The sequence below is a fragment of the Pezoporus wallicus genome, unplaced genomic scaffold, assembly GCF_028554395.1.
Source record: "Pezoporus wallicus isolate ANWC-B61680 ecotype Strahan unplaced genomic scaffold, APGP_CSIRO_Pwel_v1 contig_1739, whole genome shotgun sequence".
Classification (NCBI taxonomy): Eukaryota; Metazoa; Chordata; class Aves; order Psittaciformes; family Psittacidae; genus Pezoporus; species Pezoporus wallicus.
Window position 1 is genome coordinate 2,168,051 of NW_026637351.1, and position 27,395 is coordinate 2,195,445.

The following is a 27,395-nucleotide window of genomic DNA, read 5'->3' on the forward strand; positions in this document are numbered from 1 at the left end:
TAATAACCTGGAGTATCTCAGGAACAAAGCAAGTGAGTCCAACATTATCTTCTGCTTTAAATAGAATGTTTTAGTTATGAGAGAGCTTGTGTACCCTGTCTGCTTGGTTATGTTATAGGCAGATGCTCATTTGATGGCTTTCTCCCAAATGAAACTCTTCTCCTGTTTTTATTTATTTCATTTATTTATTCATATTTGGGAGGAGAAGAAGGTTTGTTTCAAGACTAATTCTAGAAATACTGAAAAGTTTTCTTACCGCTTTTATCCACTTCGTTGGCAGGTTTAATTTAGGTGTTGAAAATACATGCAGGCCCGGTTTCAAAGAGTATTTAGAAAAAAAGTGTCTAAATATGTGCTTCATAAATCACCTGAATGCTTTTTAGTGACCAAAAAAAGAAAACATCCTGCTCTTGCAGGGAGGAGATTTAGTTAACTGTTTTCTTAGCGGATTAGAACAAATAGATATATTCCCTTTCAAATTCAGGGCAGATCCTCAATTTCCCTTTCTAAATCACTTCAGTGTTGTTGGTTTTCTCATTCTTCTTCTTTTTTTTGGGGGGGGGGGTAAGACACATGTTCAAGGGATTGCATGACTGATAGATCAGAGTGAAGATGGGCTTTATTTCTACAATATGGCAGGAACAAGTCATTCCCAATGAGTTTCTTTCCTTTTCAGGATGTATGTTTCAAGCCAATGTGTCTGTCTATGCTACACTTAAAATAGAATTACTTTTGCTGACAAAATTTCATAAAACACTCGCATTCACAGCTGATGATCTCACATCAAATATTGAAAGATATCTAGAGGATATTCTATTGTGTCTTAATATTGTGGGTTTGCACCATTAGTTATCCAGATTTTCTTGTGCTGCATTTATGTTTTCTAACCTATGTATCTTTTTACTTATAGGATATCTGTCAGTATAGTAACCAGCTGAGTGTATGAGCTTCTGAACAGTTTCTCAAAGAAGGAAACTTTAATGAAGCTTGACACTCTTACAGTTTTCTAAGCAGGCTTATGTACCTCTCTTGGCTTGGTCCAGTTAATTGCCATCTTTTATTGAGACTTGTGATTACACAGGAGGCTTAGTCCCAAAACCGTATTTTTTTAGATGCTGTGGATTAAAAAACTCATCCCCCACAAACCAAACCAAAAGCATAGTTTTCCACAAAAGAAGAGAAACTGAATATCAAAGACAGGTACAGAGTTACCAGAGTTACAACCTGAAGTGATGCTTTCCTGTTTCTTGTTTTCCTTCTCACAGTTCTGCATCTTACCATTTCTGCGCTTTAAATAATGACAATACTAGGATTTTTAGTTGAGAGAACAAGGTGTTTGTGATGTACCGTAGTTGTGAATCAGCAGAGGGCACTACGTGTCCTGTGTAACTCTGAATTAACATGCAGAGTGACATCTTGGTGAAGTTAGCGTCAGTTACTGCAATGTTCAGATGATTTAGCTGGGAGAATATCTGTGTTCATTCAGTGATGCAGAGAATGCACCACACCATCTTGTTTCTTCCAATGAAAGCTGACTATATTTATAAGATGTTTATACCACACTATAAAAAATGCATGGATCATTGGCACCAGGGGCTTCAGTTCGCCATTATTGCATCCCACTCAGAGGCTACCTGGCTACATAATGTTTAGGGCACCATGAAGTTGTCTTGTACCTGTAAAAGCAGCCTTTATCCTGAGATCCCACTGTGCATTGAGATACTGATGATGTTTCCTGGCAGAGCTAGCCATTCACTTACTGTCAACCTCACAGGAGGAGGCATGTGGCATCCAGTCCCTGCGCTCTCTGAAGTGCTGGGATTGATATTCAAGGGGCTACTAATATTAAGTTGCTGTGCTGTGGGGCTTTTTTCTCCCTGTAAAAACCCACTTATGTCAGCTATTTGACCTGAGACAGAGCTCATATATGCAGATAGTTTATTTCTATACCACGTATATTGCATGGGTCCAGTGTAACTAAGCCAAATGTCACTTGATCTGAAGCAGATGGATGAGAAAAATCTATTGGGAATTGCAATATTTGTGACAAGCACTGGATTTCTCATTTCCCTGTTTGTTTATTCCTGAGACAGCTGGGGTACATGAGTTTCCTCCTTACAGTTTCAGCTTCTTCACTATGCTTTAGCCCATACTGCAGCAGCAGCCTTTGTAAGCATCAAGTGACCCATAAAACAGCAGGTAGACCTCCAACTGCTGACGCTGGTGTTCTGCTTTTAGAGGCATTGCAAGTGGCATCATGAAACCGTTTCTAATAAAAATATATGCCTATATTAAATCCCACTAAGCCCTAGGAAAAAAATAAAAAAAAAATAATCCTGAGCATTATAGTACTGGTCTTGAAATATGCCAAATGATCAGAAGGTGGGGTTATAATAGCTGGTTTTATACTGCTCTGATTTAAGTATTTGAAAAGGAAATGTTTAGTGGATTTCAGGGCATATTTTTTCATCTGCATCTTGTTTTTGTTTAGAGATGATACAGCACCAGGAAGCAAGGAGAATGCTATTCTTCAGTGTGTTCTTCAGTGATAGGAATAGGCAAATTTGCCTAAATATCACAAAGGTTGTTGTGTTTGCAAAGGTGCAAATTCATCAGAAGTAGAGCTGAAATCTTTCAGTTTGTTGGAAACTAAGAGCTATGTGTAGTCTTTGGTGCTGCTATTTTTGTTTCTTTGTAGAGCCTAGTCTTGCCGTTTCTTCTCAAAATTCTGATTGACAGCTGTTGGAGTTTTGTTTGTGTAGGAAATAAGAATCAGGCCTTAGGTAATGTCATAGGAGCTTTTCAAAGTAACTTTCATAGGAGACTCCTTAACGTTGATTTTTTTTCCATTTTTCCAGGTTGAAGTTTTTTCTTGTGCTTTAAGAGGCTTGTCACCCCAGATTTCTGCGCAAGAGACATACCCAAGATTTCCCTTTCAGCAGTTCAAACACAGTGAAATAGGAGAATAATAAAACAAAGATATGTTTTGTGTGTCTCTTAGCAGTGCACTCATGAGGAAGCACCATGGGGAATGTGTGGGATGTGAGTTAACTCAGAGGGGATAACTCAGTTAGGATTGCCTCTGGCAGAAGCAGGAAGCTCGGAACAAAATCAGTAATTGGAATAACCCATTCTGATGCTGCCCCGGTTTTCTTGAGCACAGCAGTATGCTGTTTCATAAACCTAAATCTAGGAAATACCAGGTACTTAAAAGCAAGCTGATATGCTCTGTCTTCGGAACACCTATGCAGTGCTTAAACTAGTGAAGGCTGTCTCCAGTGTTAAGAAGAAAACATGGTAAAACTTACTTCTTTCTGCCATAATAGTTAGTTATGGAATTTTAATGTGCCCCCAAAAAGCTAAAATGTAATTACCAACATGGTTCAGATGTTACTACCTGGGGCGGGAAAGTAATGAGTCTGGGAGGTTTTGCTCTTCTGTTATAGCCCTTTGTCAGCAGAGTATGAAGGTGTGCCCCAGTTCAAATGTATTTCAGTTTAAGAGACTGCGTATAATACCCAGATGTCCATGTTGGAACCAAATGCTTCTGATGAAACAAACTCATTGAGTTTGTATCCATCTACAGGGATGTTTTCTTGATTGCAGTATTTTCATATAATTCGAATTAGAAGTCCTCAAAGTTATTAGCCAGCATTTTTCAAGGTTGTATCTTGTTTTGTTATTTGTGGACCAAGTTTTAAGTCTTTCAAGGTGCTTTTGTTCCCCTTTTGCCGTCTCTTCTGGTGCTTGCGAACATCTGCAGATTTGAATAATGACCATTCTTTCACATTATTAATAAAGAAGCTAAATCAAAGGTAGCCTGTTGCTTCTTTGTGTAAGTGGTGTTTGGATAGTTCTCCTCAACAGGACACTGTGCTGTTGTTACCTGGTTCTAAATATTAAATCTTGATGCAGTATTTCTTTTGAAGCCAGTGTAAATATTTTTTTTAGTGATGAGTTGGTGTGGGACTGCATCAACTATTTATTAAAATTTAGTGCTTCTACCAATTGATGCTCATGCTGATGCAGTCACCGCTTAAATGCATAACTTTTGAAAATCAGCTGTAGCAAACAATATGGCCTTTATTATTCATCTACTTTATGGAGTCAAGAATGGATTGTGAAAAAATGAGTAACCATGTAATGCTAATGAGCATTTCTTTCTGAATTTTTAAAGCTGTTATGCTGCCATCCATATAGTCAGCCAAGAAAATTCCATGTAAATAAAATATCTCTACAAAATACCTGTTGTCTACCACTCTTGGTTAAGCTAGACTTTCTGAATGTCTAATAGTGGAGATATGGGACATTTGTGTCGGCCACATTATCGCTCTCAGGAATTTATAGCCAGGGGTGTTGGACTGGAAAAATGACTTTTTAGTGGTAAATGCTGAATTTTCTGTAAGGCTGGAGATTTTTATGTTAACCAAAACTATTTTCTTCCAGAAGGTCTCTGAGCTATTATTTTAGTGTATAACAAAACTCATCATAGCTGCTTTTGTCTGATTTTGAAAGGGGAAATAATGAAGCAAAACACTAAATACAATTATCAGCAGTTTTTCAGAAACAGAACAAAAAAGAAAAAAGTTTTTCGTTAGCAAACAGCCAATTTTTCATCTCAGTTGAGCTTTGTTGTTTCATCTCTTTATTTGGGTTTTTTGGCTTTTTTTTTTTTTGTCTGATTTAGTGATTCCACTGAAGGGTGTTAGACTTATTTCCCAAAAATGCCCACTATAAAGCTTTAAAGATACAAAGCAGTATCAGTTCTGCACACAAGTGACTGAATTCTATGATAATTCAATTAACTATGATAATTCCATTTTCTCTCACACTTAAGTTGCACATGCAAAATAACAGGATAGCCAAATGTTTGAGATAGGACAGGACCTCTGGAGGTCACCTTGTCTACCCACCCTGCTCAAGCAGGGCCACCTAGAGCTAGCAGGTGGCTCAGGACCATGTTCAGGCTGCTTTAGAATATCTTTGAGGATGAAGACTCCACAGCATCCTGGGCAGCCTGTGCCAGTGCTTGGTCACCGTCACAGTTGAAAAGCAATTCCTGATATTCAGAAGGAACATCCTGTGTTTCAGTTCCTCTTGTACAATCTGGCAGAAGCTGTAACATGTATTGATTAAATTTGTGCTTTTTTTTTCCAGTGGACACTTAACCATTTGGTGCAGCTTCATGCACACAGAAGCCATGATTATGTTTGTACTTAGGTTTTATGATGTTTTTGTTTGGTTTTCATCTTGTAGGGTAAGTCTTATCCCTTTAAAGGTCCATTCCCTCCTATGTGGAATCCATTGGCCTACCTGGACTACAACAACTTGTGGAGGACCATGGATGAAATGGGAAAGGAGGTATAGTATGAAGAATTGCAGCTGACTGTCTCAGCTCAGCTTTGCCTCCAGGAAGGGCAGACTAAAGATGTAACTGTAATGCAGATAGGCAAAGCTGCTCTAGCTTGAACAAACCTGGTGCTGGCAAGAGCAGCATCACACCATGTATTTTGGCACCCACTGATGTTCAGTGCATTTGTACAAGTGGCATCTTGGCAAGCTCTTCTTGAAGGTCACGCTGATGCAGTCTTACCTTCATATTTCTGAATATATGAACATTAATGTTTATGCATGTGATTTTTAGCACTTTGCCTGATGATTACTTAAGTGGTATTTAAAGAAGCTTGTACAACTCAAATGTATGCCCTTCTCCACCTTTAAGTTCAACTTCTGCGTTTTAATTTGTTATCAGTAGTGTATGTTTTCCACCGACTGAGCTACAGGACTTGGGAAGAGATTACTCTTACCTGGTGTATGAGAGAGATACGAGATATTCCCCAGCACTGTACTTCGCCTTTCTAGGCAAAGGTCATAGCTCTTAAAAGTATTCTCTATTCTTCAATCTTAAAAAAAATAATAATAAAAAAAATATATGTCTTAAGCAAACAAACAACAGAAAACCTAAAAGCATCCTCTGTTGTTTGCTGTGTTACCAACAAGAATTTACAAGATAAATTACCATGTAAAGATGAGGGGTTTTTTGTGTTTGTTGTCTTTCTCATGCCACTCATTCATCTGCTGATGAGCACTCTTTTATGTCTCCTTAGATTCCCAGTGAAGCCCCATGGAAGGCTCCACATGCAGAAGAATGGGACAAAATGACTATGCAAGATTTCATAAATAAAATTTGCTGGACAAGGTAAGAAACTATGAAATATAATAGCTTATATTTATATACCTTACAGCTCCAAATAAACATCACTGCTTTGCAAACAGATATAACTACCACTAGAATACAGCTATTCTAAAGAAATCAGGTGAGAAAATCTTGTAATAATGGACCACACCACCTGTCAGCACACACAGTAGATTCTGTTATTTTTCCGTAACTTTTTAGACTAAAATAAAGACAAAGGAAAATGTATTTGGGGCGGGTTACTTCTGAAGACATGGGTAGTACCTTCATCTGTTATGTGCACTTTCCCTCTCCTTACTGCGTGTTTAACCTTTAAAAGAAAAAATGCCCTGGCTACAGTAGGTTTTGAATCAAACTTTTGATGGAGCAACACACTTTTATTTTGTGCTGGACCACCTGATCTTATCAAAGTACTATAAAAAATAACACTTGTCTTGAAATAGCACTAAATTACTCTAATACCCATCATTCTATTTAACTGCAGCACTATATATTACCCACGGAAACTGAAAATGCTTCCTGTTTTTATGTATACATCAAAGCAATTTTCTTTAGTTGCCACTCAACAACAGTTTGATTGGCTTTCTTTGCACCCAAGAAAAAATAAAATCCATTGATTCTGCCTTGCTGTGGGGCAGGTTGATTCTTGTAGCCACCTCTTCAGTATTGCTAAGCACCCAAGACAAGGCTGCCCCGAGCCTTCATGAGTTTGGTGCAGAAGGCTGCTAGCACCCACTCAAGCTGACACTGTCATTGACAGGGGCATTTTTTCATGGCTTCAGCCAGCCTCTAGAAAGCAACAAGATTATTGTTAATGGACAGAAGGCTCTTATCCAAAAACTTTTAAACTTCTGGTTGTTTTGCTTTGCGTGACAATTGCATGAAAGGATATAGAAAGCTTTTCTTGTTTGTATGTTCATGTTCAGTAAAACCAAGTAGAAATGTCTGCTGGCAGTTCTGCTGGCGATCTGACCCTCTGATTTGGTAAGGAACTATAAAAGTTAGCAAACTGCTGAGCATTGGTAGTCATTCAATATCCAATAGCTCATGTGACTACAGTCATGTTTTTCAAACTCTGATGGAATAAGACTTGACATTTTACCTGAATATTGGCATAACTGTCAGCCTCCCTCAATTTCAAGATGCTTTTCAGATTTTATATGTTCATCTCAGCTTGATTTGCCCACTGTGTTCAAAATTTAGGCAACATGCCGTAGAAACTTCCCACCCTGGAAAGTAATGATCCAGAAAAGGAATATTCTGCTTTTTACTCTCTGTCATCTAACAGACCATACAGATTTGCTCTTAGCTACAGTTGCATGCTAGAAATACCTGAGTGCTCTTGGTTGAAATCATACTGCCATTTCTAGGTAGAATACCAGGGGAAAGTGGGGAACTGCAATGCTGAAAAGCAGAGGGAGAAGGTGGCAGAAACTAAGAGAATTTACCATCTAACAGCTTTTGCTTATGAAATTTTAATAAATACGTACATTAATTCTTGACTAATGTCAAGAATGAAACCAGAATGCACCCATATTTCAGAAAATGGATCAGCCTTTTGCTTCAGTGGGACTTTGAATTTTAGAAAGAACAGAATGTGCCTTTCTTCTATGTAGACCTACAGCTGTTTGAATTAGTATGTTTGACCTATGCTTTTCACTTTTTCCCTTTTTTGTCCAAGTTCAAAGACTGAAAAGAGAGAGGAACAACTGAAATTGGGTCCTGTACTGGCTTGGGAAGTTACTGATTGCCTAATCCATTACATATGAAATAACTACAGAATCTCAGTACCTGTCAATCACAATGCAGTTAAGCTGAGCACTTCCTGGTCCTCTCCATGTCCTTTTAAACTCCTCCTGAGAGTGAGGCAGAGGAAGTATTTACTTCTAGCAGGATGAATGTTTCCCTAAGCCTTAATTAACTCCTGTCTTGGTGGACCCCCAAAAACCTTGTGCAGGTTTATACAGTAATTTTCAGAAAAGCTGTTATGAAAGCACCAACTAGAGGACTTCTTTTGAGACACAGGCCAGATTTCCCCTTCAATGTTCATTACCACTGGCTACCAGACCACTGTTTAAAATACTAAGTTGAGGAACCAAAAGCATCCCTTCCCTTTTTGTTGCCAAGACTTTTACATGAATGTGTATATACTGTTTCTTCACTATGGCTTTCTATTCACATTTCTTTCCTCGTTGTGTTCCAGCTGCATCACCCTCCCTGAGCGCAGCAGAGGAGCAGGCAGTAGGGGGATGCTGACTAATCCAGAGTGTTTAGATAATTAGCTTAGACAATATCCCTAACTTTTTTTATGAGAAGTGTTGGATAACCTCCATGCTATGTGTTTGAGGGACAGGAATGGAGCAGGTGCAAACAGAGCTGCAGATTCTGTATGTAACCCAGGAAGAGTAGGAAGACATGGTAGTTTTACAGTCCAGTGAAGGCAGGAGGGCTTGCTTCCCTTAGTCCTGAATCTAGAATGAGAATCTAACTTTGCATTAGTAGCATAAACTGACATAAGATTTCATGGGCTTTTGTATCTCCTGGAGCCCAAATTTGGCTGGATTACAGCAGTGCTTGATTAGTTTTTTTTTCTTGCAGGGTTACTTGAAAAATGTTGCATAAAACGAATAGATATTTTCCTACTTTGACTGAAATTAAGGAGTCCTTTGCTCACAGTGGAAGAAGAGGTTGCCAAAGACAGTCTCTCCTGTACTCGAGAGCAGTCTTGTCACCCTTCTTGGGTTTTTAAATTAACATACTTTATTACCTTTGCTGCAGTGCTGCCAAGAGTTTTGCAACTCTGTTTGTGAACGTGGATGTTACTTCTGAGCCCCATGAGGTCTCTGCCCTCTGGTTTTTGTGGTATGTGAAACAGTGTGGGGGGACAACAAGGATATTCTCAACGACCAATGGAGGCCAGGTACTGTTACCCATCACTTTCTGCAACTCATGACAGGCCCTGTTTTAACTTCATTCTTCTGCTTGAATATTTTAATTCAGAGGGCCAACTGAGAAATCCATGGTTGTGAGCCAGTAGCACACTGATAACTAGTTCTATTAATTAGCACATTAATCTGGATCTTGCAAAAGTAGTGTTGAAGGCTGTTCCTGTGCTAATGTCATTGGTCCAAGGATCAGTTGGTTTATATCTGTTCCTGACACTGGCTTCCTTTTGGGCTCTGGTTACAGCACACACTTTGATTATCCATGTTGGAAAAATGGAAGGTTTACTTATTCTTATTTCTGTCACGAGGCTGAAGCAAGCCTTACCACTTCAGAAGCACTTAATGGAGATGGCAGTGCTAGCTGCATGAATGTGGAGAGCACTCCAAATTAATATTGAAAATGTAGCCCAGAGCTGGGTTCCTAAAGATGCAAGCTTCAAAGGATTCAAACTGTTAAGATTTTAAAATTAGTCTGAGGAGAAACGAACACCCCTTCTTAAATATGATATTGCTCTGAATTTTTTTGAAATCTGGTGTATTAGTGCTGCTTCTGCATTCCAAGAAAGTATAGATGCTATTAATGGTCTTCTTAGAAATGCAGATTTTGCTAATTGTATGACAAATTATATTTTTTGAAATGCAAAGTGTTTAATCATTAATAAATACAATACAAATACATTAAAACATGATAAAATACATAAATATGCATAAACATGCAAGAATTATAGATAATTTAACTGTAAATGCATCAAATAAAATATTATTTGTTTTAAGTTAAAGGTGATTTGAGTTTAAATTGGGTTAGATTATATACTGCAGGAGACATTTTGATGTGAGCTACATCACTTCTTATACCTTGTTATTTACTATGACGATTGGGATTCCTGCTTCTGATACACAGACCTTTACAGGGATAAGACTGAAATCGGAGAAAGGTTTAAAAGTTTAAGCACTTTTCAATAGTCTTGCTGATTCACACAGGTCTGTGAAATCCATTTGGAGACCACATGGTAAGGGGTTTTCTCATGAGGTCGCTACTAGTTTTGGCTGGTGGTCAAACATGGGAAGGGTTTGAGTAGCTCACTAAGATATCCACTGATGTTGATAATTTTTCCAGATGAAATTCTGCCAGATTTCCCAGAAATGTTTTGATAACAACAGAATGGGGTTTGTCTTGAACACCAAGCAAAATGTTTGTATTGATACTCTTCACAAGCACTGCTCTGCTGAGTCCACTTTGCCAAGTTACTTTCTGTGTTTCAGGAGAGGAAGTTTGTTGGAGGCAGTAGCCAGATCAGTGAGAAAATAATGGAGCGCCTGGGAGGCCGGGTGAGGCTGAGGAAGCCAGTAATCTGTATTGACCAATCGGGTGAAAGTGTTGTAGTGGAAACCTTAGATCATGAATTATATGAGGTAATGAAATCTGTAACATTTAAGCAACTGTTTGTGTGGCATGGCTAGAAAACCTTTCTCTTTTCCCTTCTGACTTCTCAAAAATCCTGTACAAAATAGCAGAGATGTGACTGTGACAGAAAGTTGCACTTTCTGACTGCCCCAAAGTAAGAGTAGTGATAAAGCATTAAAATGATGCCTGAAAATCAAAGTGTATATTCAAACTCATCCTTTGCTAGCATCCCTTCTTTGTGTTCAGTTACCTTCCAAAATAAAGGATAATTGTAAAGTGAACACAAAAACGTAGCTTAGTAATAAACTGTCTGTGCTTGCTTATCAACACAATGTCTTCTGTGAAAGACATTGCAAGTGTTGCTTCCAAGTTGTACCAGAGGAGTCCAGATGGAAGGGAGACCAATGGACTCTTACAACACAGTGCTTTTTTTTTAAGTGCTGGGGAAAGAGCAGTGCCCATCATCCAAACAGATGGATGCCTATATAATGCTTGCTATTTTAACAAGCAGGTTTTTGTGAGAGTTCAGTTTTGCGATTCTTATGCTAGATGCTAACATTGCTTCAGAAGATACACCCTGCAGTCTCCCCAGATGTCTGCCAGTCTTGTTAGAGCAATATACTTACAATGAAGTAGTGGAGAAAATATTTGGCTTATATATAATTTCTTTTCCAGGGCAAGTATGTGATCACTGCCATTCCCCCAGCTCTTGGTTTGAAGATTCATTTCAACCCACCTTTGCCCCCAATGAGAAACCAGCTCATCAACCGAATCCCTATGGGCTCAGTCATCAAGTGTATTGTGTACTATAAGGAAACTTTCTGGAGGAAGAAGGGTATTACATTTTAATTGAAGGGAGTAGTGGTGACACAGAGAGGGAAGAGAGTACATGGTAATGGAGTAGATTTTGTGTTTAGAGGATGCTGGAACTTAGAAGGAGACTTCATACACTTCTGTGCCGTTTTTGCCTTCCCCTGTTTGAGAAACTTGAGAGATTGTTTGGGAAAATAGAGGGATGGGAAAATAAAAAGAAGGAAGTAGGCATGGAGGCATAACTCATACCTGTTGCTTATTGCCTTCATTGTTCTTTGTTGTCCTCCTTTTTCTTCAGTGGCACCTGGCTGTGAGCCTCTCCCGCTTGTACAGTAACTAAAGGTACAAGTGATGTGTGATGGAAAGAGGTCTTATCCCATCAGTTGTGAGCCTACAAAAGTTCTGCCTTCTGTACGCACTGAGCAAGATTAATTGAAGGTGTCTTCACACCTGCCATGAGCAGGGACACCTCCCACTAGATCAGGTGGCTCGAAGCCCTGTCCAGTCTGGCCTTGAATGTTTCCAGGGATGGGGCAGCTACAACTTCCCTGGGCAACCTGTGCCAGTGTCTCACCACCCTCACTGTAAAGAAATTCTTCCTAACATCTAATCTAAACCTACCTTTTTGCAGTTTAAAGCCATTCCCCCTTGTCCTATTACTACCTGCTCTTATAAAAAGTCCCTCTCCAGATTTCTTGTAGGCTCACTTTAGGTACTGGAAGGCTGCTCTATGGTCTCCCAGAATCTTCTCTTCTCCAGGCTAAACAAGCCTCTCTCAGCCTGTCTTCATAGCAGAGGTGCCCCAGCCATCTGATCATCTTCATGGCCCTCCTCTGGACTTGCTTGAGCATGTCCATGTCCCTGTTGTGTTAGAGGCCTGAATGAACTGAATGAAGTACTCCAGTTAGGGTCTCACAAGAGCATAGTAGAGGGGGAGAATCACTTCCTAGGACCTGCTTGGCCATGCTGCTCGTAATGCAGCCCAGTGGCTGGCTTACACTTCAAGCGCACACTGCTGACTCATGTAGAGCTTCTCATCAGCTAACACTGCCAAGTTCTTCTCCTCAGAGCTGCTCACAATCCATTCTCCACCTGGCCTGTACTTGGGATTGCCCTGACCCAGGTGCAAGACTTTGCACTTGCCCTCATGAGGGTTTGCACTAGTCCACCTCTCAAGCCTGTCAAGGTCCCTTTGGATGGCATTCCTTCCCTCCAGAGTGTCGACCATACCACACAGTTTCGTGTCGTTGGCAAACTTGCTGAGGTGTACTCAGTCCCACTGTCCATGTGGCTGACAAAGACATGAAACAGCACTAGTCCCAGTACTGAGCCCTGAGGAGCGTCACTCGTCACTGATCTCCACTTGGACATCGAGCCATTGACCACAATTCTGAGTGTGAACATCCAGCTTTATTTTTTATCATGAATTCAACAATAAGAGATTCCTTTATTGACTTTCTGTTTTAAAGATGATTGAAAAGGATTTGTTATTTGTCAGAACATCTCAGATCTAAACTTTCTCTCCTAGAGAGGAAAAACCACCTGTCTCATTCAAGCACTAGAACGGCTCTAGAAGACAAGGTTTAGATCTGGGATGTGTGCTAATCTCTGTCACTTAATGGGAGTCATGGTACTTTTTTAAAAAATTGTCTCTGTTCTCCTTTCTTTTATCTTCATATCTCCCTGTATTACAACCAGAAAATGATAGAGATTAGGAGGAACCTCTGAATGTCATCAAGTCTCATGCCTTACTCAAAGCACAGTGAATTAGAGCAGGTTGTTTAGGGCTTTTTCTAGTCCAGTCTTGAGTATTTCACAATTTCTTGAAAGCTCCTTCCTGTGTCTGGATACATGGATCCTAACTTTTTTTTCACCTTGTTCTTAACAGGCTATTGTGGTACCATGATCATTGAAGATGAGGATGCTGCAATTGGCTTAACACTTGATGATACTAAGCCTGATGGCAGCTTTCCTGCCATAATAGGGTAAATGATAAAGAAAATGTCTAGATTTTTCTGTTTATTTGGTGGGGTCTTTTGATTTGTTATGTTTTGTTTGTTTGTTGTTGTTTGGCTGGTTGTTGGTTTTGGGTTTTTTTGTTTTGTTTTGTCTTAGAGGCAACAATTGAAATGGGAAACTGCTGCTTTTGAAGGGAAATACTTCAAAATAGTTGAAGGGTTTAGTTTCTCAAGGGTGGTGAATATGTTCTATGATCTTTTTTCCTTTCAAATAAAGTTCTCTCTTATTTAATTGCTAATTGAAAAAAAAATCTGCTTATTCTCAGTGTTATCTTTTGCCTTTTCATGTGGCAAAGTAAAAAATGGGAGAAGAGGAAAGGAATGGGGAGAAAAAAAAAGAGTGATTGCAGAAATGTAAAGTTTTCTCCAAATATTTTGCCTTCCCCAAATTTTCCAGTTCTTTAAATGAAAGTTTGTTTTCTGGAATTATATTTTGTTTTGTTTTATGTTTTATAACAGCCAGAGGCTTCACCTGTGGTTGTCATGTGCCTGCCCCCACTGCTGTGTAAAATTAAGGTTATTGGGAAATGGCTCATACAGATATTCTAACCTGAATCTCAGGTGGTTCTTTCCACACACTGAGTCCTACAAGCAGAAAGCAGAAATATAACATTATCCAAAATACCCATTTCCCCTCTCTGCACAGAGTCCCAAAAGCTAATACTGTGAATCACAGCATCCCATCATAAGGTATCAGCATTTTAAATAATTCAGGGAATGTAACATAATGGAAGTAAATTTTTTGTGGTCTTCCTACAGCTTCATTCTTGCTCGGAAGTGTAGAAGACTGACAGGTCTCACAAAAGAAGAAAGGTAAGTACAAATTCTGGAGATCTGTGTTGACTATGTGTCAAAATGTTGTTATAAATGACCAGAGCAGGAATAAAATGCCCCAATTTGAAGGAAGTTGTCTGTAACCTTCTGACAGTAGGCACACATACCACTAAGCAAGAAAGTACCTTAGCTGGTTTTGGATTAAGTTCTGGTTCTCACTTTTCAGCATGGGTTCTCTCTTTATGTGACTCTAGCAGAAGAATGGTTCAAAGCTGCTGAATTTGAAAGCAGTGTAGATACTCTGCTGTCCTCATGGGAAAGCGTCCAGGGCCAGCCCCTTTCTACCCCAGTGCTGCCTCTCTGGCTTTCTGCAAGTGTACTGAGTACTTGAAAGCTTATCAGAAGGGACATGTTTGGCCACTGTGCTTGTTTTCTTTTCTGATCACCCTTGAGGGTCCTTTCAGCATCTGTAATGTAGCGCAACCTTGAGGCTGCTATAGCTGCCATGAATGAGATTTCAGCATTGTGAAGGGGTCAAAAAGCCATCTCCATCTCTCCACCTGTAGTTTGGGGAAAAAAATGCCCTTCAGACACAGATGAAGGTCTTTTTTACTGTCTTCTTGAAACAAATCTCTGCATACACTAGTGCTTTTTGGTTTATTACTGAAATGGAATTTACAAAGTAATGAGATTTTTCCATCACACTGATTCACAGTATCTGATGAAATTAAAGCTACAAATAGAGAGTGTGGATATGAGGAGAGCCTTATTTGGACATGGAGAAAATAAATTCGTTTCTAAAACCACAAGGAATACCATGTCCAAGTAAACATTATTACAGTAATAACTAGTCTAACTAGAGAAGATGTAGTCATCTCAGATTAACTTTGCAGGTAGTCTGGCAGCCTGTGGATAATGAGTCTAAATGGGGCTGTTAATGTCCCAGTCTTTTCAAATGACAGCCTGGTACCACAGAGCACTTTTAATTTTGGCAGGAATGGACAAGGCAGCCTTTTCCTCAGCACTCAGGTTTTGAGACAGACCCCCAGCAGGTGACCAATGACAAAAATAGTGTAGTAATCTGAAATTCAGTGTGCCCATCATAAACATCAAATGGTGTCTTAATGTGTGTGTCAATGCACTAGATGTAACAGAGCATTTGCAGTATTTGAGAATGACTTCTCTTTCTCTGAAATGAAGTGCTGTCCTGATTGTTTGTGAGGCATCATGAAGGAAAGGTTGCTTTTCTCTAGACATTAAAAGTATTAGCACAATTATCTGACTCTGCTGCTGCCTACAGCCAGGTTTTAAACAAAAAGAGTTTAAACTCTTTGTCTTTGGGGGAATAAACTTCAGACTAGGAAAGACTTTGCTTTGGTAAAGAATGGTTATAAATTATGCTTGGGTTGGTACCTGATAGATGGTACCTTGGTGCAGGGGTACCTCTCTGATTCCTGCAGTCTTGGCCACAGCCAATCAAGTCAGGAACCTTGTGGGCTGCACTGCAGCTCCTTTCCTGCACATGAGCACAAGTCTCCTTCAGTGGTAAATCAGGGTCCAGGAGAAGGCATAACCTGAACCTGGACCTTCTGCCAGCATACATGCAGGGTGTAGCCAGCTTGTATTGTTTATACTGGGACTATGGTGTTCACAAAGGAGGGATCTCTTCTGAGGACAGGCTTCTTGTGGCATGCTATAGAGGATGCATCTTGCTGAGATGCTGTGCTCACCTATCAACACAAGTTGGGCTCTCCTTTTATCACATTGAAGACAGGGTAAGCTTTTTGGAAATCCTTGGATATGAAGAATAGGGTGTAGAGTCCACGGCAACTATCCTAAATCATGACTGAGAATGGCTGTTCTGGGAGGGAATGAAAGATGTTTTAGAGCCTAAACCAGACTGAAAGGAGTAAAACTCACTGTTGCCTTCCATCTGGTCTTCCCAGGCCAGGTGCCAATGAGCATTTTCAGTGGTTAGATTGTGCCCTACCTGTGCAACGAAGGTGGTGGCATCACACACTGCCATGGAATAAGAGACCAGGTTGAAGAACAGAGTGTCTGTCCGCATGTGCATTTCTTTCACACCAGGCACAGTGTAACTCTCAACAGGACCTACCTAGGTAGCTCCAGGCATAACATTCTTCTTACTTAGTGCTGGTGGCAATTTCACAGCTGAGCGTGGAGTCAAGAAATAAGGATTTAACTTCTGTGTATTCCATATGTTCCATGCTAGCATTAATCATAAATGCATAAATAAGTATTTATTTAAACTGTTCTAGGACAAATAGCGCAGATGCTGCAGAGACACCAGCTCGTCTACAAGGATTTTTCTTGTTAGGGGGAATGTCCTCAGTGATAGATTATTGTTGGTACGATTCAATCCTTTAGATACTGCTTTTCTGTATTGTTTTTCTTTTTTCCTTTTTCTTTTTTTTCCTTATCTTTTAATTATTTTTTTTCTGTTAAATAATACCTTATTGATGAATATTTTTTTCAAGGTTGAAATTTCTTAAAAGTCTGAAGATGCCCTTGACCTGAAGCTTAACATTTTCTTTTGCACTGCTATCTTTATGTGAGTAACGTGCTCACCAAACAGTGGTGCATTTGCACCTTCTTAGAGTCCTGCAGTTGGCTGTACATGAGAATCCCTACCAGCCTCTGGTATGCCATTTCCAGGCTCCCTGGAAGGTCTGCAAGTCACGTGTGGAAAAAGGGCAGAGCACAGGCAGATCTAGAGGGATCCATCTCACCCCTGTTGTGGTGCTGGGAGGAGAAGAAGTATATGGTCCCAAGGTGATAACCCGCTTTCCTGCGGAGCCCTGTGGTGTTACTGACCTGCCTGAAAGCAGGAGCTGGTGGGCATTTTGGAGAGGTGGTAGGCAGACCTCAGCAGAGGCTTTGCTAACTCGTGCTATTAAAGCTGCTTTAGTCTGTTCAGACACTGCGTGATCAGTGCTGGTAGTTTGCAGGGTGCGGTGGTCAACATCGAAAGATGGAGGAAATGTTCCCTTTTATGATGGCTGTTGCTGGATTCATGTCACCCCTGACTGAAGAGGGATGTTAATATATATGTTCATATATATAGATCAAATATATGTTCATATATATAGATCCTGCAACTCTCAGAGCCTGCCTGGCCAGTCACTATGTCACCATGCATTTCTGCTTCTGGAGCACGCTGACCCTTGTCCTCTGCCTCTGGGCAGAAGGAAGGAGCTGCTTCCTTCCACTCTGCCTCTGCTGGGCTTGACATATGCCAGTAAAATCATCCCAGGGCCATGGCTTTTCCTGAATTGTAGCAGTCTTTGTCTTCTTGCTCAAGCCCCTACCTGCACAGGAGGACCTTCAGGTCTTCCTGGTTTGGTTGTTTGGTTTTATTTTTGACCCTTATCCCTTTTCTATAGCACTCTTTTGAGTTCAGCTGCTCATGGGTGTAACTGGCCTCCTGTAGTGCTGGGTTGTTTCGTACTGCTGTATAGATATGGCTTCCTCATATACTGATATAGCTGCAAATGTAGCTCATACAGTTACAGAGGTGAGACTGCTCTATTTCTCTGCACAGCATGGCTATCTGTGGAGCACAGGATTTGCTTCCAGAAGTAAACTTCTTTACAGCATTGTGTTTGCATGTTTGATTCTCATAATTAACTTTCATTTCATCTTGGTCTTCTCATGTTTGGTATTTGGTGCAGTGCAGTAAAAGAGTAAGACCCAAAAATCTTGTAGGAAAAACTTAATCGCACTTGGGATTTGCTACAGAATAAAGTATATTTGTGGGTTTATAGACTCATAAACAAAAACAGCAGGAAATTTTCTACATACAGAAATAAAGTACTGATACCCTGAAAGCCTCAGTCTGTCAATACCTGCATCTTTGTAGGAGCAGACCGTACGTTAGACTATGTGCCAAGACAGAAAAGTGTAATGCCTTACTACTTCCTTCTCCTTACAGCCTGGAGGACCTTTGGATAATGGTTGGATTTAAGGGAACAGCTTGCATTATAGCTAGTAAGCAGCAGAGGAGTTTGAGTGTGTTATTTCTAGTGATCCAAAGGCTTACCAATTAAGATAGATACCAAAAAGTTCAAGCAGATATTAATATTTGTCCTCTTGCAACTAGAATGTATTAGAAGTGGTTGGTTTTGTCTTTCCTCACACAGAAGTCTTCTGCTGCTTTTCTTTTGCAGGAAGACGAGGCTTTGTGAGCTCTATGCAAAGGTTCTGGGATCAGAGGAAGCTCTACATGTAAGTACAAGATCTAAACCACGGTGTCAGAGTCCTTGAGGTAGGGGAGGGCAGAATAAAACTGAATACAGCAGTGTCCTTGAGCAGTCCTGTGTAGTGTTTTGGAAAAGATGCCTGCTATGGGAGTACTTGCTACACCATATAGAGGAATGGGGAGAAGGTTATGGCAAGCCTTGGGTTGTGTTTGATGAGGAGGATAACAATGAGCTTATGAAACAGTTAAAAGGCAGGTACATTCTTGTCCAGCTTCATCAGTGTCATTCAGTGCTTACCACCATACATCTCAACTGTTTTCAGATGTGGCAGGCTTGCCTTTCCCTCAGTCTATGTTGAGCATAATGTTTCTTCTCTCTTACTAGTTGCTAAGATCCATTCCTGCATGTGGTGTTTGTTTTTTGTGTTGGCTTTTTTTTTTTATTTGGATGGTTGGTTTTGCTTGTTTTGGGTTTTGTTTGGTTTTTGTTTTTTTTCCCCCTTGTCTTCTCTTCCGTGTAACGTTAAATATAAACAACTGATAGGATTCGTGTGAACACATGGTTTATGTGACCAATGTCACTTTTCCTTTAAGAGCAGTTTTACACAAGTTAAATGTTGTAGACACCAATCTCAAGCTTACATTATTTAAAACACAAATATATTGTATGTACAACCATACAAATGCCATTCATGTCATTTTTAACAGTATATATTTATATCCAGTGTACATATTACAAGTATTATACCTTTGTATGCAAGAGCTTAATTTTGCTTTACATGTCTCAAAGCATAAATTTGTTCTCAAAGCATACATTCACACTGACAGATTAAGAGAATTATGTTCTACAGTAGCCAAATTGGCTAGCTTTTTTAAAAAAATAGCTAGCAGTGTCTGAAATTAAGGCTTTTTTGTGTTGAATCTGTTGCATTAAAAGATTTGTTAAATGTGCTCCTCCTCTTCTCAGACATTGACACGCAACAAATCATAAGCTATTTTTCTCTGCTGTCTCCTCAGTTCTTTTATTAGCTTCCTCAGGACTTTGTCCTTTCTTTGAGTGACTTAATCTCTGTTTTACAGCCAGTGCACTATGAAGAGAAGAACTGGTGTGAAGAGCAGTATTCTGGGGGTTGCTACACAGCCTACTTCCCACCAGGCATAATGACTCAGTATGGAAGGTAGTGTCTATTTATAGTGGGCTTTGGAGTAGTAAGATAACACCAAGTTAATAAATATCCTCAGAAAGGGTCATAAATCCTCTGTCACTGTTCACTTTATACCTTTAAGATCACTGGGGAATATTTTAAATAGATACTATAGTCACTTGTGTCAGTAGGGCTTTATGATGGATGAGTACAGTATCATTAGGGGTTTTATTCACTTCTGTTTACTCAGTGAATACAGATGAGTAGGAAGAGAGCTAGAAAGCTTTCACAATCTGCTTACAAAACTAGTTTTGGATATTTGAGATTAGTATTACTATTTTTCGCATACCTTTAGTTGTATTTTATAAATACTGACAGTTAATTCTTGCCAACATTTACAGTAACGAGTGATTTCTTTAGACTGTTCCTTTCCTGTTAGTAGTCAAGGCTTATTATAGTAATCTGTGTGCCATTGTATACAGTCCTCTCTGACATAATTTTTTACATGAAAATAAGATTTACCAAAAAAAAAAAAAAAAAGGCTTACTGGTCAGACTGGTTATAGGGTTCAGATACATAGCTTTTAATGTGATGACATAGCCCTACTTTTGAGGTATAAGTTTGCACAATTTAAAAAGAACTGAAAGTAATAAAGCAGTTGTAATGAAGAACATATGGAGGCCTTAGTATTTAAAGTAATTGCAAATTCTTGCAAAAATAGAGAAAAAAAAAACAAAACAGTAACAAACACCTTGTTTAATTGATTACTTATTTAAATATTATTTCCTTATTGCTTTTAGATATTGTGGGGATGTATTTCAGAGTGCTACACTGTGCCACTAATGCCTAGCATTAGTATTTATGATGCTGGCTAAAATTAAGAGCTAGAATAAGTCTCAAACTAGTTGTCCTTTACACATATGAACAGTGTAAATGTTTAGGAAATACAAACACTGCCGTGTTTATTGTAAGAAATGAAATGCAACACAGACTCCTCCTCCAGCTCAACTCACCCAAAGTTACTCTAAGTGCTTGCTGTTACTTAAAACACTTTTATTCTAATATTAACCCATGGATTTCAGTTATCTTTCCTGATAATGGCTGATATGGCTTACTGCTTGTCCCCCTCCAGGATTATTCGGCAGCCAGTTGGTAGGATCTATTTTGCTGGCACAGAGACCGCCACAGAGTGGAGTGGATACATGGAAGGGGCTGTGCAGGCTGGAGAAAGAGCAGCCAGAGAGGTACAAAAGCAAGCATAAACCAGGGGAAACTGTCAAATATCTAATGGAAAATGAAAGATCTTCTGGTTGGAGGTGAAATGGGAGATGAATATTGACAGACTCAGGTGTTCTGAAATTTTGATGCAAATCCTTGTGAAGGGGACAGACTCAGGTTTTCCTGAGTGCAAATCGGTGATTTGGAATGCTTAAGAAGGGCTTTGGTTGTTTCATCAAACACTTTTCTGCTTCCAGAGATTAAATCTTTCTTTAACAGAACAGTCCCAAATTCTCACTGAGTCATTTTTTTTCTTTTTTTTTTTCCCCAAAATGGGCACTTTGTTAGTCACTGTATTGAGACATCATGGCTCTTAGCCTCATTAGAAGCAGCTCAGTTCTGCAGCTCTGCACACCATGATAGTCCCTTCCTCAATTGTTTCCAACAATACCATTGACAGTGACATACCATTGAGACAGCCTTGCATAAAGTCATCAAACAAGGACTTAAATATTTTGCTTCTGAGAAAATGTCAATTCCTCAAGTATTCTCAGGAATATTACAGTTTATGGTTCAGCAAAAGAAATTTCATCTTTGTTTTATGAAGTGAAGGGAATCTTGTGGCTAAAAAGCTACAATAGTGGAACAGAAATTAGCCTGAAAGGGACCTGGAGAGTATGTCTAGCCTATACCCCTGCCCCAAAAGACAGGGATCAATTGTCCCACATGTGAAGGTACCTAACCTGTCCCTGAAACCTCCAGAGGTAGTGCTTCTTGACCTCTCTAATGTGCAGACATTACAGCAGAACCTCCATAGGCCTCAGAAGAGAAGTTGGCAAGTGAACTTGGTTGCTAAAAATATTTTCCTTTCCTCAGTTACTTGTGAAAGGAAAATATTTTTAAAATCTGGTGCAAGGGTGTTTCTCACTCTCTTGTATTGAAAAGTTGAGGGGGCCCATGAATCTTGTCTAGAATAAAAACATATCATGAAAGATGGCAAATTGTAAATCTACAAGTGCCTGGAGTAGGAAAAACAGTATTTCATAAATCTCCATTTTATTTTACTGCAGAAGAAGTTAATTTTGCTGTCTTCTATAATTCAGATAATCCTTGCTATTCTACTGCTCTCTGGTATCTTTGATACTTTGAATGTTCAATTTTCAATTGTGAAAGTTCTCTTTTTAGTCTTGCTCTTCTCTGAATGAAAGTGGTAGTCTGTTGTCACTCATAGGCTTCTGTTCCTCTTCATACATCATGGTGAAATTTGTAAAACAAGCTAATCCTGTTTATATAGCTTGCCCATGCTGTAGCTGGTTTATGCATGGTCAGGTTGGATGGGGCTTTGTGCAGCCTGGTCTAATGGAAGGTGACCCTGACCATGGCAGGGAGGTTAGAACTGGATGATCTTTAAAGTCCCTTTCAATCCTAGCCATTCTATGATTCTACGTTCTATGTCTCACTTTACCGTGAGTATATACTTAACTCCCAGTCACTAGCTCTCTGTGGGACTAGTCAAGTTCCAATATCTTGCGTAGACTAATAGTGAGATTTTTTGGTTGCTGTTTCTATTTTCCACTAGGAGGAATGTCTTATTAAATATCAGGCCTCACCACAAATGAGTTGTACAAAGGTTGAGTCTTCTTCTAAAATTTGAGTACACAGTGATGTTTGTGCTCAATTGTTCTCTTCATCTTGCCATTTTAAAATAAAAATTGAAGCCAGCTCTTTTTCCCTTTCAGAATATGAATGGTACTTACTAGGGAATGTTATTTATTTGCAGATACTGTTTTCTATGAGGAAAATCCCAGAGAGCGAAATTTGGAAGCCAGAACCTGAATCAATTGTAAGTCTTTCTGTAGATTAAATGGATTATTTTTTCATGCAGTTTTTGCTGATGAGATAAAATTTTGATGGCCATTTTTATTTAATTTCACTGTATCAAAGCCACCATAAACTTCTATTTACTCATCAAAACTGCCCTTCCCTAAACAGGAGCATACTAGAAACTAAGACAAGGGCGCCCATTAGACAACTCTGTAACATGAGATTGGGAAGAACTACACTTTTAACCAGGCTATGAAACCTTTCCGTGTGTCTCCTCTTCTTCCCTTTAACTGAGCAGAAAATTTTGATACAGCATACTTCTTGATAAACATGAACTACCTCAATCCAGTTCTGTTTCTGCCACAAGAATCTCTGCACCTTGCCTCTCACAGTGGACATACTGCTATGTTGATAATGGATGCTCTTCCCACAGGATGTTCCAGCTTTGCCCATCACTACAACCTTCTGGGAGAGGAACTTGCCATCTGTGCCAGGACTGCTAAAGCTGATTGGATTTTCCACTTTCTTTGCCTTTGTGACTGCAGCTGGGTTATTTGCCTGTAAAAAGGGACTTCTAGTTCGAAACTGAAAAAGGTGCCAGTGCAAAGCCTCACACTTGAGCAGTTTTGTTTTTTTTTTCAGAGGGTGGTTTTTTTTTTTTGGCATGTACTTCCCTGTCTACAAAATCAGATCAGGACGGGGGAAAAGAAGGCAGTAGAGGGAAGAAGCTGGGGGGAAGGGATAAAGCAAAGGGATAAAGGAAAGGGATTGAAAAAGAGCCCCTTGAATTCAGGCCTACTTCTAGCAGCTCCTTTTTGCTTGTTGAATTTGTAGGATATCGTGTCAAGTGCTATCACCTTGAGGTTTTTATCCACATCTCAGAACAGAAGGGACAAAAATCTTCTCTAAAGCCTGTTCTGGTGAGACTTACAGTTGTTTTTACACTTATACCTGAATCAGACCCTGAACTCCAAGTCTTCACAGGCCCTTCCATCTCTAGTTGTAAACAAAGGATTTCTGCCTTCCTATGTGGTAGACTGAGAAAAAAAATTCAGAGCTTAAAGAATAATTAACTAGTTCATGCAAATTGCATGGATCTTTTGTAAGGATCTTTTTAATGTTTTTATTTTTCACCCCGATGTCCAGAGCCCAGGCAGCACCTAACAGACAGGTGAGGCTAAATTTATCCATCCAAACTATTCAAGTGTGGCCATAGGTTGTTGGCGTATCCGGTGACATGTTGACTTCAACAACACTTTTACTGCCTTTAGCAACGTGGTTGAGTTTTAGGCTCCGCAGCTTTGTTCATAGTGCTTGGAACATCAGAGTTCATCCACCCTGTGCAGGATTGAATCTCTTCTGCCTAACAAATTGGCAGGCTTCACACAACAGCTGATATGTTCAGCAGTATGACAGACCTGAGAGTGCCAATGAGAGCAGTATGTTGGACCTCAGAGTGCCAATGTACAGATACAACCTTTCAAATCTTTTTTGCCCTGTCTGATATCTCTTTGCTACCAGGGTCCTCTTTTTAGCTCCCTAAGTTGCTGCAAGATAACAAGAGAACAATTTAACCTCTGCCTACCCCAAGAAGTTGTAAAGATCTCCATTAAAAGCCTCTTTTACATATTTGTTTTCTTACCACCTTCCTTTCTTTTGTCTACTGAAATTTACACTTTGAACACCTCGAGCCTGTCTCTTGTCTGGTAGGACACAATGGACTTGAAAATCTAGTGTGAGCATTAAAACAATCCAACAAAAACCTCAACTTCACTGCTACTCAACACTTGCTTCATGCTGGACACTGCTTAGCTGATTCAGAGCTTCAGTCTCTCCTAACAACCATATTGATGGGATTAGCACTTCCACTTCTGCCTGCCGTGCTGTGTTGTGCTGACTCTGCACTTCTGGCAACTAATGAAAGATATAAATGATAGAGAGATCAGAGAACCACGGAAAGGATAGTCACATGCAAATGCACAAGTACATCTGACAACAGGATTGGGTGCACATGAAGTCTGAGATGTCTGGAATTTCTCTGAGCCTGTTTGCTGCACTTCTCCCTTCAATCAGTGCTGATTTTTATGTAAAATATTACATTGTAGTAGAAAGCCATGGAGCAATTAGTGTGAGCAGAAGGTAGAGGAACTGTATCACCAGTCTCAGGCAGACTTTTTGGGCTACCATCAAGTCTTTGCTTGTGCAGAATGGTACTTCATTCTCCAAATAGTCCCATGGAAATCACTGAACCATTAGAAAGCTGTAATATTTCTTAGCAGCACATCGGTTTCTGGCCCCTATGTTTCCTTCTTTTTAACTTGATGTGCCATTTAAAAATGTTCTTGTAGCAGCAGCTTGGATTTTATCACAAATGAATATCCTCATAACAGCCTTTTAAAATGCATAGGGGAACTTTTCAGACATAAAGATCTTTAAGACAGAAGAACAGTGCAGCAGTGTACATATGGCCTTTCTCATTGTCACATAGAGCAGTAATTGGCTGGGACATTTGCCTACCACAAAGCACTTCTATATGGCTTTCTCTCTGTGATTTATTTATTAAATGAATTAGGAACTGAAAGCTGAATGGGTAAGTTCAGAGCTTTTGTAACTCAGATAATTCTCTGGCAAAAAATAAACATAGGAACCTAAATTTGGGAAGATAGTTTTAAAGTGTTGGGCCAATATTTGTAAGTGCTAGACAGTGAATACATACTTAACATATAAAGAACTGCTGCATTTGCAGATGATTTCTCTGCCAAAACTGTTCGGAATTCAAGTCGTGCTTCTGCCCTAGAAATAGTCTCTAAAGGGGAGCAAATCCATGAATGTAATGAGGATAAACTGGTTTTATTCATGTCTGATATATGTAATTCTTTTCTTTGCTCCTGAATCTGGCAGAGGTTTTTCCCAGTCTAACAAGACAATGTTGTGTGTCATAAGGGCAGAAAAGCCAAGGAAAAAAAGAAGTTAATTATAGTTAGAACTGAACTTGATCACAACCAAAGCTTTTAATGAGAAATAAAATGTATATAAACCTTTCTTAATCTTAGTTTCAAAGTGAAACAAAAATAGAAAACAAAACAAAAACCAAAAACCAAAACACAAAACATTTCTTCTGTTATTCTGCTGCAATTAAAAGTATGTGCAGCTTAAAATCTCAAATTAAATTTGGATTCCCTGAGGTTTCTGGCCAAATCAGATGGAGCTGGGAGTTCTGAATTGCAGCACCTGTATTAGCACTCAAAAGTCTCTGTCCTCCTTCATTCCAGACTGCCAAAGCCTTAGGAATACTCTCTTTGTATTTACAGCTGTGTCTTGCTGTGATGATGCTGAGGAGCTTATCGCCACCATGGGATTAAAAAGAAGAATTTGCTGCTGTTTTCTTGACATCTTCCACATAAAAGGAATATGTGGCACTTTGTGTATGTGGATGCCAGCGTGATGAGAACATTGACAAATGTGTGTAGAGAATCAAGATGCTTCCCCATGGGTGGAGGGAAGTGTTAGCACTGGCTTACATTTTTAAAATTCCCTTCAAAGAGAGGAATGAAGTCTGGTTTAATGGGTCATAATATATTATTAATTTCTTAACATGTTTGATAAGAAATCTGCTGTCATGAAAGTTCCAGCAGTTTACCAGCTTCATAAAATGTATTATAGAACAACCATGGAAATAATCGTATTGTCTCTTATGAACCGATTTGTGTTATCATGCATATTTTGTAAGGCTCTTAAGAGTTCCGATAGCAACTGTATATTACAAGGAATGTTGGGTAATGGCATGAAAATCTGTGTTAACCAAAGTGCTTGAAAGCTAACTGTATAAACTACAATAACAAGGAGGTGAGAGATCTGAGGCAGCCCCTTGTCTTTCCTTTAACTACTGTGATTTTTTTCTCAATGCTGATTTTGACTCCAAATAGCACATCTACTGTCAGTACAACAGTAGATGTTTGTAAAAGATGTATTAATCACAATTAGGTATATGCCTGAGCATTGTCCATCACTGAAAACCAAGGCCTGGAGTCGCTTTTGTGGGACTGTTTTTTCACTGAGGTAAACTTTACAAAAGTGCAGAAATTTTAAGTTTTGGGTTTTTTTTTTTTTTGAGACATAAAAGAAAAATATTTTTGAGAAAGAAGAAATTGCATGTCCTTCAAAAGTACTTGGGTGCAAAAGGAAGCCAGGGTGAAATGACAACAGATCTGCCCCTGCTCTCAGGCAAGAAATAAAGCCACTTAAATTGCAGATTGCAAATGCTCACAAATAAACCTGACCCGCATTTAAATGAACTAACATTGCGTCTCCCATCTCCACGACCTTATGGTCACCTTGATCTTACAATCTGTTGTTCAATAGAGGTAAAAATGTGATGGCCAAAGCAGTCTTGCTTTCCAAGTATCTCTGCAGTCAAGTTGTTTAGGCGTTGTCATAGGCTGCCACTTATAGCATGTCTCCTGTGGTCATGTACAGGTTAGTGTTCAGTGATGCTTGCCTCTGTGTTTTGGAAAAAAGAGAGTGACTTCACTGTGCAGGAATATATATACTGTGTGTGTGATGAATTTTGTGCCTTTTATAACTGTAGCATATTCTCAAGTGCCTCTGTGGTGACTGTCTCCCTTGGTTTCCTTCTTAAGCTCCCTTTTCAATAGACTGCAGATATTTTTATCCGACAGCTGTGAACTTTTTTTAACCTTAATTAGAATCAATAAATATTGTCATGTCACACTTACTGTTTGAGGGTTTTCTTTTGTACAAGTCCCTTTTGACTCGGTTGTGATGGTTATTACTTAGTAACCCAACATCCTGAGTTTCATGCTGAAGCCAGTGTGGTA

General features: G+C 39.4%; 1 protein-coding gene across 1 annotated transcript in view; it reads left to right on the forward strand.

Moving 5' to 3' along the window:
• Nucleotides 1–26,089, forward strand: part of MAOB (monoamine oxidase B) — a 52,387-nt gene extending 26,298 nt beyond the window's left edge. Inside the window, exons 4-16 of the mRNA XM_057405072.1 lie at nt 5,257–5,361; nt 6,108–6,199; nt 8,975–9,116; nt 10,405–10,554; nt 11,222–11,381; nt 13,248–13,344; nt 14,137–14,190; nt 18,339–18,396; nt 19,451–19,548; nt 20,648–20,759; nt 22,514–22,576; nt 22,991–23,151; nt 25,869–26,089. Of these exons, the coding sequence (XP_057261055.1) occupies nt 5,257–5,361; nt 6,108–6,199; nt 8,975–9,116; nt 10,405–10,554; nt 11,222–11,381; nt 13,248–13,344; nt 14,137–14,190; nt 18,339–18,396; nt 19,451–19,548; nt 20,648–20,759; nt 22,514–22,576; nt 22,991–23,146 (1,287 nt within the window). The 3' untranslated portion in view covers nt 23,147–23,151; nt 25,869–26,089. The remainder of the gene's footprint in view (nt 1–5,256; nt 5,362–6,107; nt 6,200–8,974; nt 9,117–10,404; nt 10,555–11,221; nt 11,382–13,247; nt 13,345–14,136; nt 14,191–18,338; nt 18,397–19,450; nt 19,549–20,647; nt 20,760–22,513; nt 22,577–22,990; nt 23,152–25,868) is intronic.
• Nucleotides 26,090–27,395: the final 1,306 nt, after the last annotated feature.